This window comes from Anguilla rostrata, chromosome 17 (genome assembly GCF_018555375.3).
Source record: "Anguilla rostrata isolate EN2019 chromosome 17, ASM1855537v3, whole genome shotgun sequence".
NCBI classification, from domain to species: domain Eukaryota; kingdom Metazoa; phylum Chordata; class Actinopteri; order Anguilliformes; family Anguillidae; genus Anguilla; species Anguilla rostrata.
This window is the reverse complement of record NC_057949.1, coordinates 19565897-19581855: the sequence shown is the minus strand read 5'-3', so window position 1 is coordinate 19581855 and position 15959 is coordinate 19565897. Positions and strand designations below refer to the sequence as shown.

At 47.9% G+C, this 15959-nt stretch overlaps 1 protein-coding gene across 1 annotated transcript in view; it reads left to right on the top strand.

Moving 5' to 3' along the window:
* LOC135243039 (voltage-dependent calcium channel gamma-2 subunit) overlaps positions 1 to 15689 on the top strand; it is a 54648-nt gene extending 38959 nt beyond the window's left edge. Inside the window, exons 2-4 of the mRNA XM_064314498.1 lie at positions 21 to 104; positions 11656 to 11796; positions 13483 to 15689. Of these exons, the coding sequence (XP_064170568.1) occupies positions 21 to 104; positions 11656 to 11796; positions 13483 to 14018 (761 nt within the window). The 3' untranslated portion in view covers positions 14019 to 15689. The remainder of the gene's footprint in view (positions 1 to 20; positions 105 to 11655; positions 11797 to 13482) is intronic.
* Positions 15690 to 15959: the final 270 nt, after the last annotated feature.

The window sequence follows — 15959 nt, the reverse complement described above, 5'->3', positions numbered from 1 at the left end:
GTCTCCCTCTTTTGTTGCAGGCAACTTCAAGGGGTTGTGTAAACAGATAGACCACTTCCCTGAAGATACAGATTATGAAGCGGACACCTCCGAGTACTTTTTACGTGAGTGCGCCAACCAACCCACCCCCCACCCCCCTGCCCAACCATCTCCCCAACCCACTGCATAGGTGGTTTGCGGGACGTCCCGCGCCGCACTGCACTGTACGTTAGGAGACCCAGCTCGCGTAATGCTGTTCTCCTGCAGCCAGATCCATCTTCAGAAGCTTACCAGGAGTCTCGGGTAAGCCACGCGAAAAAGCCTTTAATCGGGCCTCCGGGGTGCCACATCAAGCTAAACGGTCTCCGGAGCAGCGGTGCGGTCCCCCCGCCCGTCCCGAATTGAACCCTGACCATGCCGGCTGCGGCTGCGGCTCCGGCTAGGTCAGCCTTAGCCCCAACACGGTGAGGGAGGGATTCAGTCAGTGGGATTCTCCCGCGTCGCGGCGGCAGACCGGCGGCTCTGGTTCGTCGGGGCTGTGGAAATCGCCCGCCTCACGCAGGGGGAGTCCGTCGCAGGGAATGCGCGGCTCATCTGTAGGACCGCAGGGCGGAAAAGATGCGGCAGCCCGTAGCCCGCAGCCAGCGCCTAGCAACCAGCGTGCGCGCGTCGCATTTACGGGGGGGGTCATTACAGCTGTGATATGTAGCCCGGCTGCTGCATCGGGCTTTCCAGACTTGAGGGAGAAAAACCAATAAAAAAGGGCCGTGGTCATTACAGTTAAACTGACCTGCGTTAGCCAAGCACTACAGCCTGGCCTGCCCACCATTAGGTCATCCCCGCTGTTAAATGTGGCAGTGAAAAGAGCCAATACATCAGACACGCCACAGTCTGAGCGAGACCGGAAGACTGCTCTCATACACTGGGGCTGTGGGGATAACCGTAAAGCACAGGTAATATGTAGCGCTGCTAACAGATATGCTTTAAAACACGGGATACACGTTTATGCCTCCGACACCATGACAGATGTGACTTGATCACTGATACCGCCACACACCGGCACACAGAAGCGCGTACGCGTGCTTCAGCAGCAGCAGTCTCTGGCGTCTGCCGAAACGGGTCTGTTCCCCTCTCCCTCTCTCTCTCTCGGTCTCCGCCTTAAACAGTGCGCCAGATTCGCGGTTGTCCTCTGGATTATGGCCGCTGCACGTTAGCATCTTGCTCGAACTGAGCTTCTAACTGAGCTAACCCTGCCAGCCTCTCTCCCGTTTGTATTGCTGTGCGCAACACATGGCATCCCGTTCCGCTGTTTTCGCATCAAACGCGGCGCATTGATTTTTTTTTACTCCCGACCTCCCCCACAAGCAAGACATGGGACAACAAGCGTGGGGGCCAGTTAGTGTCGAGCGGACAGAAATGAACCGGGGTAAGAGCAGAGCGGAGCCCTTTCGCTTGTTGGCACGAAATGGCCGCTTGCATTTAAGCCCAATGAAGCACTGCATAAATTCTGCTCACTTCAGATCAGTCAGTGGTATTTTCGTGCCCTCTTATTGGGACCCGGCCGTAAAAACGGATTGGCGGCAGCGTGGCGTAACGTTTAGGGAGCTGGGCTTGCAACTCTTGAGGTTGTAGGTTCGATTCCCAGGTGGAAATGCATTTGCTGCGGTACCCTTGAGCAAGGCACTTAACCTGATTCGCTTCAGTGTAAAATATCCAGCTGTATAAAATGGATTGGACGTTAAATGAATGTAAGCCCTGTGAGTTGCTCTGGATGAGAGTGTCTGCTAAATTCCCAATATGTGAATATGAAATACATGCAAGCTGTGCTAGTTTCTCAGGAGTATGGCATCTGCTAAATGAAGAGAAGATCTAAAAGAGAAACACAGCTACGCTACCAAACAGCATCACAGAACAGATGTACAAATGTGCACTTCAAGACTGGTTGGCAGTGTAGTAAAAATGCAAAAGCCGCATAAGTCACTCTGGATAAGAGCTTCTGTTAAAGAAATGCTTGTAAAGCCTGCCAATTGCTCCACCCCCCCCCCCCCCCCCCATTGTATATGAGGCCGTAGGAGACACGGCAGGTAAAGTCAAACTGGCCGACCGTGCTCGACAAACGCACGCGCGTCTCTGACACACATTCAGAGGGCGGGGCTTGGCCGCGCGGCGCAGGCATGGAGACCGTGCGCGATCACAGCTCCGGTAACGGCGCCAAACCTGCGGCAGGGAGTCCCGGTGAGAAGCCCCGCCACGCACGCGCCGGGCGTCGCGGCAGACAGAGCGCCGCCGCGCCAAAGCGCTAGCCGCTAACGGCCAACTGTCGGGGCGAGAGGACGCGAGGGGCGAGTCCCGTTCCCTCAATGGGATGCCAATTAGGGCACTCACTTCCAGAAATATTCAGCCTGTCTTATATAGGCCAGACCCCTCTCTCTCTCTCTCTTTTCTCTGTCTCTCTCCCTCTCCCTCGCTCTCCCTCTATCGCTCTGTCTCTCTCTCTCTGCGTATCCGGATAGTTGGAAACTTTATGAATATTGGCTAACTTAGATTTCCATCACCCCTTGCGCGACAGTGAACTCAAACTCAAATATAGTAGACACACGCGGAAAGAAATATAACCGCAGTCTAAGTAGGAAAAAGTCGAGAGAAAAAAGCAAAAAAATAAAATAAAACCTGGATTTGAAAAGCGGTTAGATGCAAAGTTCTTTTTTTTTTGTAGATAATGTGCAGTTTCAGTTCAGGGAAAAAAGAAATGTTTCCGCACTACTGTTGCCGCTGTGTCACATGAAGTCTTGCTGTAATTGTTTGTTGTTCCGCGCGGGTGATTATTTTGCGCTCTCTCGATGCTGTCGGGGTTTAGACAGCGAAGCGAGGCTGGACAGAGACCGAGGCGGCTGTGAAACAGCGGCTCGTGCGCAAGACAGAGTAAGGCTGTTATGCAAGAGCCCAGCAGGACCGCGCGGCGGGGGAGGCGACGTCCGGAGCGACAGCGCGACGGCGGCGGCGTCGTGCGCTCTGTCGTGTGCGAAGCGGTGCTACGCTAGGCCGCCGTTCAGACAGTGGGCTTTCTGCTAACGGACAGCAGCTAGCTGAAAGATTCAGGGAGCAGCCTCGCAGGAGCAGAAAGGTGGGCTAAGGGTTCGAGGAACAGCTGAACAGCAGCCCTTGTTCACCGCATGCTAGCAGGTAAAGGGGGTGGGGTGAGGGGTGACCGGAGAAGTCAGGACGGGTGAGAGACTGTGGAAGCTCAACCTGAGTCAAAGCACCTGGCTCTCAACTGACATTCTGGCAAACGCTCCTGTGATGTCACAGCAGGGTGAGAATGGTTGCTGCGCAACAGTGACATCGTGAGAACATCTGTGTGACCCGGGCAGGTGACGGGGTTCGCGGAGGAGAGCTCTGACAAGTTTGACAGACAGAGGCCTCTTTTCAGACACCTGTGCCGGGTGACTGAAGGTCAAATCATCCAAACGCACAGCCACAAACAGGGATTCTGACAGACACTCTGGGGCCTGGTCCGTCTGGCCGACCACAGCCGCTTAAAATTAAGTTCTGACAACGCTAAGCAGGAGTGTGTCCTCGTGTCAGACACACCGGGCGCAAGTGTGTGCGTTTCACTAATTTAGCCCCAGTATAAAGTGTAATAAATGCAAGCGGGTTGTTGCCAAGTGTTTGTTTCCATGACTACGTTCAGTGGAGCGAGCGCTTCCACAGGAGAACCACTCTAAACAGAGCAGAGGTTCCCATTCGAAAGTCTTCCATTAACAAAATATTGCGTTCCAGGAAGACAAACCTTCCTGAAACCCAAGCAACATGCCTTTATTAATTTAGCATGCAGGTGTTATCCCACGTAATGTGGGCCGCTGGGCGACAAGACATTATTCACGCAGCAATGCAACAGGGCCGTGCTTTTCAACCAAACGTTGCTGAAGAATTCATGGACGCTGATTCGAGTTTCATGTGCGGTCTGGAAAATGCCTGCCAACAAAGTGTGGGCGCGTGTGCAGTTCGGTCGTGGCTGTCAGGCAGCACCATAGGCTAGACTGCACTGTCCCTGAAAGACCCTGTCCCCTTATGATGATGCGTACGCTCGATGAGGTTTCCTTAATGGAGAAAGTCCCTGAAGTTGAATTATCTGAAGTCAATGTGCTTTTTGTATTTAAATGAACAAATATTAAATTAAGTCACAAATATGATACACACAGCTCAATCCCACAGCACTACATGGCACATGTGCATTGCAGGTACAGTCAAAAAAGCCCCCAGAAAACATACCTAGTTTGATATACAAATCATATATTACTGTAAACAACTGTCACAATTGCTATCTACACATTGCCAAATATTTGTGAGTTGAAATTTACACCGCTAAAGAGCGGTAGGTATTTCTATGTTGTAATAATTTGTGCGTGTCCCTGTGTGCATACGTGCATGTGTTTTTGTGTCTGTGTGAAAATACAGAATACCAGCACACCTGATACTATCCACCCTGTGGAATATTCACAGTGCAATGTTTCAATACAAGAGTTTCTGTGTGTGCATGTGTTCATGTGTAAGTATGTGTCTGTGTGTGTTTGTGTATATATGTCTGTGCGTGCGTGTGTGCCTGTGTGTGTGTGAGTGTGTGTGTGTGTATCTGTGTGGGTCAGTTGGCCCACGCAGGTTTCCCCACTGGGCAGAGGCTGGCTCTTATGACACATGGACGGTAAACTGGAGCCAAATCAGAGTTATTCAGACGCCACTAGCAGAGACATTCAGTCATTTGCTCATGGTTGGGCTGTGTCTAACAGTAAGTGTCTGATGATTACAGTGCACAGAGCTCCATTGATTCTTCCGCATCATTACATGTCCTGACAGCGTGGTGTAGATCACACTGTGGTTTCCCTAGCCTCGCTATGGGGTCAGAGAGCTGTGGTACCGTCCGCAGCACCACTGTGTGAAGTCCTGTATCGTGGCCAGGTTCAGCGTACAGTGCATTTCTTTATTAGTGGTGTGCGTGTGTGTATGCATGCATGCACACCACTGGGGCTGTATCGAGGGTGGGATGTGTGTGAGCGTGTGACATCACATTAGGAGAGGTCGAGTGGGGGTGTGTCATCAGCATTGAGAGGGTCGAGGTGGGGGGTGGTGTACATCAGCATAGGAGAGGTTTGGGGGGTGTGTGTACATCAGCATTAGGAGAGGTTTGGGGGGGGGTGTACATCAGCGTAGGAGAGGGTCGAGGGTGGGGTGTGTGTACATCAGCATTAGGAGAGTTTGGGGTGTGTGTACAATACGTCAGCATTGGGTGGGGGGTGTGTGTACATCAGCATCAGGAAAGGGTCGAGGGTGGGTGGTGAGGGGGTGTATATATCAGCATTAGAAGAGGTCGGGGGTGTGGGGGGTGTATACACAGCGTAGAAGAGGTCGGGGTGGGGTGTTGTACATCAGCATTAGAAGAGGGTCGGGGTGGGGGGTGTGTACATCAGCATTAGAGAGGGTCGGGGGTGGGGGGTGTGTGTACATCAGCGTTAGGAGAGGGTCGGGGGTGGGGGTGTGTGTACATCAGCATTAGAGAGGGTCGGGTGGGGGGGTGTGTGTACATCAGCATTAGAAGAGGGTCGGGGTGGGGGTGTGTGACATCAGCGTTGAAGGGGGTCGGGTGTGTGTGACATCAGCGTTAGGAGAGGGTCGGTGGGGGTGTGTGACATCAGCGTTAGAGAGGGTCGGGGTGGGGGTGTGTACATCAGCATTAGAAGAGGGTCGGGGTGTGGGGTGGGGGTGTGTGTACATCAGCATTAGAAGAGGGTCGGGGGTGGGGGGGGGGGTGGTGTACATCAGCATTAGAAGAGGGTCGGGGGTGGGGGGGTGTGTGTACATCAGCGTTAGAAGAGGGTCGGGGTGGGGGTGTGTACATCAGCGTTAGGAGAGGGTCGGGGGTGGGGGGGTGTGTGTACATCAGCGTTAGAAGAGGGTCGGGGGTGGGCAGGATAATAAGTGTTTGTAGTGTTTAATCAATCTGCCTCTGAGAAGAGGAACACCTCATTAACATGAGCCCATCCTGCCGCTCAGCATATTCAGGGCTGTGGGCGGCTGATTAAGGCTGAATACTAATTCCCTTTCAGATCCGCTGCTGTGTGTGTGTGTGTGTGTGTGTGTGTGTGTGTGCATGCTTTGTGTGCGCGTGTGTGTGCGTGCATGCGTGAGTGTGTGTGCATGCTTTGTGTGCGTGTGTGTGTGCATTCTTTGTGTGCGTGTGTGTGTGTGTGCGCGTGCGTGCGTGCGCATGTTTGCTTTGTGTGCATGTGTGTGTGCGTGCGTAAGAAAGGGGAACTTGCACTAGTTACCTAGTGTCTGACACCTCTGCAAATGTGCTCATACACCAGTATGCCAGCTGTTCTATGCACATGATTTTTGTGTGTTGCTACATGAATGCGATGTTTGGAACCGCAGGCTTGTGTTAGAGTGTGTGAATGTGTGCAGCTCTGGGTGCATGGGGGTGGGGTGGGGGGGTGTTCTGCAGATCAATACTTTCTTCCTATCATCTCACCACCCTCCAATTCTCTCAGTTCTAAGGCCAACCAGGCTGGCAGGTGAACACACACACACACAGTCCCCAGAGCAGGAGAGCTGATCTCTGGTAAGAGTGTCCTGTGAAAGTCAGAAAGAGACACCGGGGTCGTTCTGTCATTGGCCGTTTGGGGGGTTTGAGCTCATCCCCGGTCACATTTCCGGCCAGCGCCTCGACCCCGAACACACTACAGCGAATCTAGTTGGAGAAAAGCCCTGTAGTTCAGTTTTTTAACCTGGACGTTTGGGACAGCAGGGAGTTATCCACAGCATGAGGTTTATTTCAGCTCTCAGCATGTTGTACCGTATCAGGGAGCTTGTCTCCAACAGGGTGAACTGTTACCCAGTAAGTGTACAGTTGCAAACTATGACCTCATGCATCAACATGACATCATACATTCACTACAGGGAACGGATACATTGCAGTCTAGATTACAGACGGTCTCTTATTTGCACATTTTATATAATGTTACCCCTTTGACAACATGTGCGTAGCAGTTTGGGCCAATATACCAATAATTCACTTATTAATCCATGCTTCATTGCTGCAGCACTATAAAGCATGAAGCTTCCAATTGACTGCTCCTGTCCTTGGTTTGGCTGATGTATTTGATACTAAGGAGGTTGAGAGAGCACAGCCATGGGTTCCAGCCTTTGGAAATAACAACACTAATAAATAATGCATCAGTTTGGCTTCAGTGGCAATGCTAATCATCCCAAAGTGCCATAATCCTGCAGTATGGAATTCCAAAACAGGACAACATGAAGAAATTGCTAAACTGAAACCTCAACCTGTTATACAAGTAGGTAAATTGTTCTACCGCACATACACACAAATTTTATGTCAGGTTTGCAGTGCATTGCCGTGTGCTTTTGTGGTGGTGTGCAGGAACTCAACTCCTACAAATGGGGTCCCTGCCTTTAGATAGGGTTGTGAAACCAAGTTTGAAAGTGGCACCGTTTGTCCTGGGGTGAGCGGCGGGACAAAGCGAGGGTCAAACACACCCCCCAAGATTCTGAGTTCACACTGGAGTGGAACTGCGTCGACTCATGACCAAAATTACTTGTGCAGCATTTAGGTGATGCATGGTAAAAAATAAAAAAAAATGTTTTAATGTTTTTGAAAACAAAACAAAAAAACTCAGCAAACAAGAATCAATCAGTTATACAGTGTTCGCATGCGTCTCTTGTTCAGTTCGTGCAGGTGAGGCAGGCTGATGAGGGCGGACCGCGTGGCCCTTTGGGTTAACGAGCTTCCACTGCAGGCGTCGTGACCGTGGGGCTTACGGGGCAGGGGCAGGGGCAGGGGCAGGGGCAGGGGCAGGGGCAGGGCAGGGGAGACGGGCATAAAGCCAGCTCTCAGGACACCTTAACGTTTCATTACACAGCTGTAGTGTACATCTGCACCCAATACAGTCTCTCACACACACACAGACACACTCACACACACACACACACACACAACACTCACACACACACCTTAATGTTTCATTACACAGCTGTAGTGTTCATCTGCACCCAATACAGTCTCTCACACACACACAGACACACTCACACACACACACACACACACACAACACTCACACACACACCTTAATGTTTCATTACACAGCTGTAGTGTACATCTGCACCCAATACAGTCTCTCACACACACACAGACACACTCACACACACACACACACAACACTCACACACACACGCACACAACACTCACACACACACCTTAATGTTTCATTACACAGCTGTAGTGTACATCTGCACCCAATACAGTCTCCACACACACACAGACACACTCACACACACACCACACACACACACACACCTTAATGTTTCATTACACAGCTGTAGTGTACATCTGCACCCAAATACAGTCACACACACAGACACACTTGCACACACAACACTCACACACACACCTTAATATTTCATTGCATAGCTGTAGTGTAGTTCTTCATCCAGCACACTCTTACAGACACACACACACTCACACACTCACACACACATTTTAATATTTCATTGCATAGCTGTAGTGTAGTTCTTCATCCAGCACACTCTTACACAGACACACACACACTCACACACTCACATACAATTTTAATATTTCATTACACAGCTGTAGTGTAGTTCTGCACCCAACACACTCATACACACACACACACACACACACACACATACTCTTACACACACACACTCACACACCCTCTCACACTCACCTTAATATTTCATTACACAGCTGTAGTGTAGTTCTGTACCCAACACACTCACACACACATACACACTCTTACACACACACACTCACACACCCTCTCACACTCACTTTAATATTTCATTACACAGCTGTAGTGTAGTTCTGCACCCAACACACTCTTACACACACACAGACACACTCACACACACACGCACACAACACTCACACCTTAATGTTTCATTACACAGCTGTAGTGTACATCTGCACCCAATACAGTGACACACACAGACACATTCGCACACACAACACTCACACACACACCTTAATATTTCATTGCATAGCTGTAGTGTAGTTCTTCATCCAGCACACTCTTACACAGACACACACACACATTTTAATATTTCATTACACAGCTGTAGTGTAGTTCTGCACCCAACACACTCTTACACACACACATACACACACTGCTCGCTCTGTGTCAGCAGAAGTGCCACTGAGGCAATGGATGTGTGGGGGGGCACCATGGGGGTGACAAGGTGAAGTTATGAAATTCTAACGAGGCTGATTAAAGTTTAAGCACACGTGCACTAATCAAAAGGACAGTGACAGAGTGTGGTGGCCCGTGGCAGACTGGGAGGGGGCGGAGTCTGGCCAGGGATAAGGGTTCCAGCACCATGGAAAACAAGGAGCCGGGTGGGCGTACACGTGGTCGCTCCCGCAGAAACCATATCAGGGAAACACACAGGAGCACGCATCTGTACTTCTGTCTGCAACAGACCATAATACAGACAGTCCGCAGAGAGAAAAACACGCTCCGACAGTTTCACAATGTGATGAGCCCTTTCAGGCTTCTACCACTAAGACCCCCCACACCACACCTTCATGTAGCTCGGGAGTGACCAACACTACTCGTGGAGATGCCAGTTTTTGATCAACTTTAAATAAACAAGCAATTTAGACCCAAGAAACGGGGTGAAGCGACTTAACCATTGCATCAGCTGTTTTATGTGAATTAGGTTCAATTAGGTTCTGAGCAGCAAAAAAAAAAAATGTAATTAAAATAACAGCCAACTCTGAAGAGCTGCAGACCCCTGATTTGCCCTGTGTAATAGAAAGCCGGAAAAACAAGTATTACATAATTCAGGAATTGTGCCACTATTATTAATCCCAGTCTCACACTGTTCTCAAGATCAAAGAAAGAGCAGAGGGCCTAGAGGTTCTCTGGAAAACGTTGCAATCGATTGAGTCTTTCACTACAATACGGAAATTACTGATGTGACGATATAAATTACATCTAGTCTTGAAAAGACAGGCGTTGCAGCAGTTCTTAAAATTCAAATTCCGGACATGCTATTGTACGGATCATTGTACACTGCAACGTGGTTGTCTGGGGTTATCCATCGTGCGGCTGACTTCGTACATAAATGTACTCAGTGTATAAGTTTAAACGCGTTGTTTTTAAGCCTTTTCATTTTAAAGCGTTCACCTCCAACTAGGATACCAGGAATGCTTGTCTAAAAGCAACTAACTTTCAAGCGTGGAACATTTTCAATCCATAATTTTAACATCGCTGTTTTAACACATTTGTTTAACATAGTAACCTAAGCACAACACATGTATAGGGGCTATGGGAGTCAAGACTGGACGCAGTAACATTTCGGGGGGGACTTGGGATAAATCCAAAGGGATTACTTCTTATGAGACAACTTCTCCGGCTGAGTGGCAGCCGGCTGATTAGCTTGTTTTAGTACTTAGCAAGTTAACGCCCGTTATTATGAAGGTGACAAGTTTACCTATTTCCAAAGACTATATTGTGGCAAAACAAATAAACACCTTTAATGTGCGTTATGCATATGACGTACCTTCATCTTGCGCTCAAGTTTCACCTCCTGTTTTTTCTTCTTTCTCTGTTGTTCACCTGGAGCCGGTTGCAATAGCTACGTGAAATCTAAATTACCTAAAGAAAACTATCTGGTAACACCACACCAGCAAATGTAAGGAACCTTAAACTGGCAAACAAACACGAAGCGTGAAAGTCATTATTTACTCTTCTGAATAAACAGACTACTTCTGTGTTTTGTGTAGGCCATTGAAGGACACCGTTCCGGTGCCAAGTCGATCTCTTCTCGCTTCTTGGTCAAGTTTTGCCACAGACGACCTTCCACCAATCACATCTATCAGTGATAATAGTTCAGGTCTCTGTCTATTCATTTTGGGGTGGAGGGTATCATTTTCACGTATATAGGTAGAAATACTCATAAAAACGCACAGCGGTGAGTTTTATTCTTCTTTTGAAAAAAAAACGCAACATAATTAATTTACCGGTAGATAATTCATGAATTTATAACACAAGTAGGGCGCCCCCTAGCGACTAGAGGCCTATGAAGGATAGCCCCTGTTCAGCCTGGGCCTAGACTTGCTAGATACCTAATTTTGGACTGGAATAATCAGGTTAAAAGTTATTTGTACAGGTCTGGTTTGTGGTCCCGACCGGAAAATATAAATGTCCAGCCTGAATAATTGATTGAAATTTGACTAGATAGTAATGAATTTCTTCTTTCTCCATTGTTACACTTTTTATTCCCTCCTTAACCCCCCTTTCCACCTGCCACCGCTCCCTGGCCTATGATCAGTTCCAACAGCCCCCTCCCCCCCCCCAATCACTTCATTATCAATGTTGAAGCAGTCCATACTTCACCTATGTGCATGAGCATGGTGTCTGGTTTTGACTTATTCTTAATCTGGCAACCCTGTGTGGGCCTTACACAGTCTCAATCTGGATGTCTTTGCTTGTGTCTCGGGTTCACTCGGTATGGCAAGCAGGTTTGGTGACCTTGTCTCTCTCTCTCTCTCTCTCTCTCTCTCTCTCACTCCCTCTCACTCTCTCTTTCTCTTTCTCTTTCTCTCTCTCTCTCTCTCTCTCTCTCTCTCTCCGTCCCCAGGTGCGGTGCGGGCCTCCAGCATCTTCCCCATCCTGAGCGTCATCCTGCTGTTCATGGGGGGGCTGTGTATCGCCGCCAGCGAGTTCTACAAGTCCCGCCACAACATCATCCTCAGCGCCGGAATCTTCTTTGTGTCAGCGGGTGAGCAGGGGGGAGAGAGGGGGGCGAGAGAGAGAATGGGGGAAAGACAGAGGAGACAGGGGGGAGATATAGAGGAGAACAGAGACAGAGGAGACAGAGCAGAGAAATGGAAGAAGACTGAGAAAGAGAGACAACCAGAGTGTGAGACAGTGAGAGAGAACTAGAAAGGAGGCACCTCCATGTTAACTACAGCTCAGCAGCATACTTCACACTCGTATGCAGAGAAATTGTATGCGGGCATCAGTGACAAACCCCCGCTAAAGTCCACAGTTTGTGCACACAAAGACACTATGACCATTTTAAACAGTGAGGGACCAGAGGAGGGTCAGTGGACATTGTAGTCTTTTAGCTCATTGCTCCTGGACACGTATCTCAGCCTTGGTCACCAGTGGCCACCTTGTTTCTGCTCCTCTCTGTCATCCTGCTGCTAGGCTAAGAACAACCCATTGGGATTAAACTCTAAAAATACGACGTCCCTGACATACTTTCTCACTGATCTATCATTGTGGCCTCTCACCATCACAGATCCTTTTACTTTTTGTGTGTGTGCATGTGGGTGTGTGTTCATGCATGAGACTGTGTGCATGCGTACGAGCACGTCTGTAACCCAGGTTGAATAATGTGAGCATGTGCGTGCATGCATGCATTCATGTAAGTTTGTGTGTGCGTGTGTGTGTGTGTGTGTGTGTGTGTGAGAGAGATGCGTGTGTGCATGCATGAATGTAATTGTGTGCATGCATGCGCGCAAGTGTGTGTGTGAGAGAGACAGACCAAACAAAACACACATAATAATTTAAATCAAGAGAAAGATTTCTGGGAGATTCTGTGCTACTTCGTCCCTTTCACTGGATTAACAGTAACAAATGTTGCAGGGAGGAAAACAGTGACCTAAAGATTGAAAATTATTGCAAACTGAATGATGTCTACCCTCTCATTTATTCCCCATTTGCATTAGCACTATGTGATTTGTACATTAGAGTATCCAATGAACTCATATGGTTTTACCTGAGCATACTTAAAACTTACATATTATATCCCAACCATTTATACCATCATCCTGTTCATTAGCTGCTCCTCCTTTAGTGTGCTAGGGACTTTTTTGGAGAAACATGTGCTTTGCTTAAGTAGTAGGTCCCAAAAGGAATCACACGGTCGTCCTCCCAATTATGCACACAGTGATTATGAAAGCCATTATTAAAGGTTAATCAATGGACTAGATATCACGTCTTTCTGTACACTTGCTAGTTCAGTGACCTTGCAGTGATACAGTGACCTGAGTACCACCAAGGGCTTTTTGGAGACAGCTCAGATCCACTGCTTTTCGTAATCACCCTAACCCATATTTTTTATTAGAATTAGAACAGATCTTTTTTCTAATTCTAATCATTCTAATTTTGTCTAGCCTCACCCAATAGTTTGTGTGCATTCTTCATATTCGTCAAATGTTTTAAGAAAATAATGTTCACAAAAGCAATTGGAAAAAAAAAGAACTGAAGCAACAATGCTCAATTTTTTCTCTTTTTTAAATTCTCCTCCCCATGGACACACCCTCTCCTGCCCTTTTTCATCTAACCACCCCCCTCCCCCTTTCTTTCTGCATTAACCACACCACCTCCTCATTAACCACACCCCCCACCCCTTCTGCATTAACCACACCTCCCCCTCCCCCCATTAACCACAACCCAGGCCTGAGCAACATCATCGGGATCATTGTGTACATATCGGCCAACGCGGGGGACCCCTCCAAGAGCGACTCCAAGAAGAACAGCTACTCGTACGGCTGGAGCTTCTACTTCGGGGCGCTGTCCTTCATCATCGCCGAGATGGTGGGCGTGCTGGCGGTGCACATGTTCATCGACCGGCACAAGCAGCTGCGGGTGGGCGCCCGGACCCCCGACTACCTGCAGAGCTCGGCCATCACGCGCATCCCCAGCTACCGCTACCGCTACCGCCAGCGGTCCCGCTCCAGCTCCCGGTCCACCGAGCCCTCGCACTCCCGCGACGCCTCGCCCGTGGGCCTCAAGGGCTTCAACACCCTCCCCTCCACCGAGATCTCCATGTACACCCTCACCCGGGACCCGCTGAAGTCCTCCGGCACCCCCACCGCCACCTACAACTCCGAGAGGGACCACAACTTCCTGCAGGTCCACAACTGCATTCAGAAGGACCTGAAGGACTCCGCCCACACTAACACAGCCAATCGGCGCACCACTCCCGTATGAGGGCACCGCCCCCCTTGAGGAAGGGTGGGGGTGAGGAGGGGGGGGGACAGAGATAGAGACAGAGAGAGAGTGAGAGAGAGAAAGAGAGGAACCGAGGGGCCCGGCTCATTTAAATACGATGATATATAATGAGTTTCCTTGTTGAAAAAAGAAAAATGAAAAAAAAAAATTGAAAATGCATGATTTTCCCATCTATTGTTATTTAAGAGTTTTCAAAAAATGTTTGTAAAGATATGAACTGGAATTAAAACACGGTCGATTCTAGAGAAAGAAAATGTTTAACAAAAATTCAGGGAGAGGGTTGTTTTTTTTTTTTTTGAAGGGGCGGAGTTTATTTTTTGGAGGGAAGGGGCAGGGTCTGCCAATGAAGGTGGGGCTAGTGAGGAGGAGGTGGGGGAAGGTCAGCTTGTTAGTTTGATTTGATTTTCTCATTTTGATTTTGATTTTACACTTAACTGCTCAGTCTTGATTGGGCTGCAAGCTACCCCTCCTCCACCTCCCAACCCCCCTCCCCCACATTTCCATATTATTTATTGGCATATTTATTCATTTACTTTCGCATTGAAACTGTGAACCATTGCGGCTTGGGATTCAAAATGGAGAAAACCCAGTCTGCAAAATCTTACGAGTTAATGTACATGTATTCATTTTATAAATATATATATAAATATATATATATGTGAATAACTGAGAGAGAAGGACTTTCTTGACGCAAAAAATAACTAGCGAACAAAAATGCTGTCGTTGATATGAGAAAAGACTCATCTTGACAAACCTCTCCAAAGTCACAACACAGAAAAACAGGCAATCCATGACAAAAACCGCCAACTGGCAGAAACAAACACACACACACACACACACACACACAGGAGCTGTATTAGATAAATTCTATTCTTTTAAAAGAATCCTCTCGTCTTTTTCTGAGGCCCTGTTCGCTTTCTTTTTTGGCCCTCACCGGAGCGCCGACCCACCTGCTGAACCAGGAACAACGATGACGACAAAAACAGGAAGTGAAAGCAGAGGGGCTCGCTCAGCTTCCCAAAAAGAATCACACCTGGGTGGAAAAAAAGGAAAGAGGAGAGGGAAAAAGAAGAAGAAGGGGATGACGGAGAGGAAGAACTAAAGTGAAAGGAGGAATAAAGGAGGCGTAAGGACGATGAAACGTATGAGATGTTATGGGATGTGAAGCTCAGTGACTCACAGATGAAGAGATTTACATGCATGCTAAAAAAAAAAAAAAACAGCAAACCTGCTCTTGAGAAACTTAAGTTTTAAAAGATAATTATAGCTATATGGGGAAAATCGACAACACAAAGTTGAAAATGTTACTGTTGTGCGTGTAATTTTCTTTCTTTTTTGCCTCTTTTTGTCATTGTTTTCTTTTTAAAAATTTAAGCCAATGCTTTGGGTGAAATGATCCGAACAAACAAGATTACAACAAGCAAAATGCCTTTTTTTAAAATGTTAATTTCTTTCTTTGTATATGTTAGTAATTTATTTTTCAATTTCACACAGCCTTAGTTACTCATTTCATTTCCGATTTTCAGTGTGTTGTTCAGATGAAAAAGAATTCTTTAAAGGTGCCAAAAACCGAATGGTCCCACACTTGGATGCATCAAGTCCCCAAGATGAATAAAACTAGAGCCCCCAAGGGAACAGAAACACACCAGAGATTTATTTGTGTTATTCCCTTTCTTCCTGTTGATTAACTGTGTCTCTGTGCTTTGCTATCAGTGGCTGCATTGAGACTCGCTCTGTCCTTGGCCAGTGCAGGTCGGATATCAAGACTAAGGGAAGATTTAATCAGAACTGCCAAATCATTTTGAGGGAAATTACTGTTTAAAAAAAAAGCTTTGAATCCAGTATCTTATGACGGCTAACCTCGTTAAAATTCATAACTTTATTTAAATGTTTCAGGTCTTTTTTTTTTTTTTTACTAAA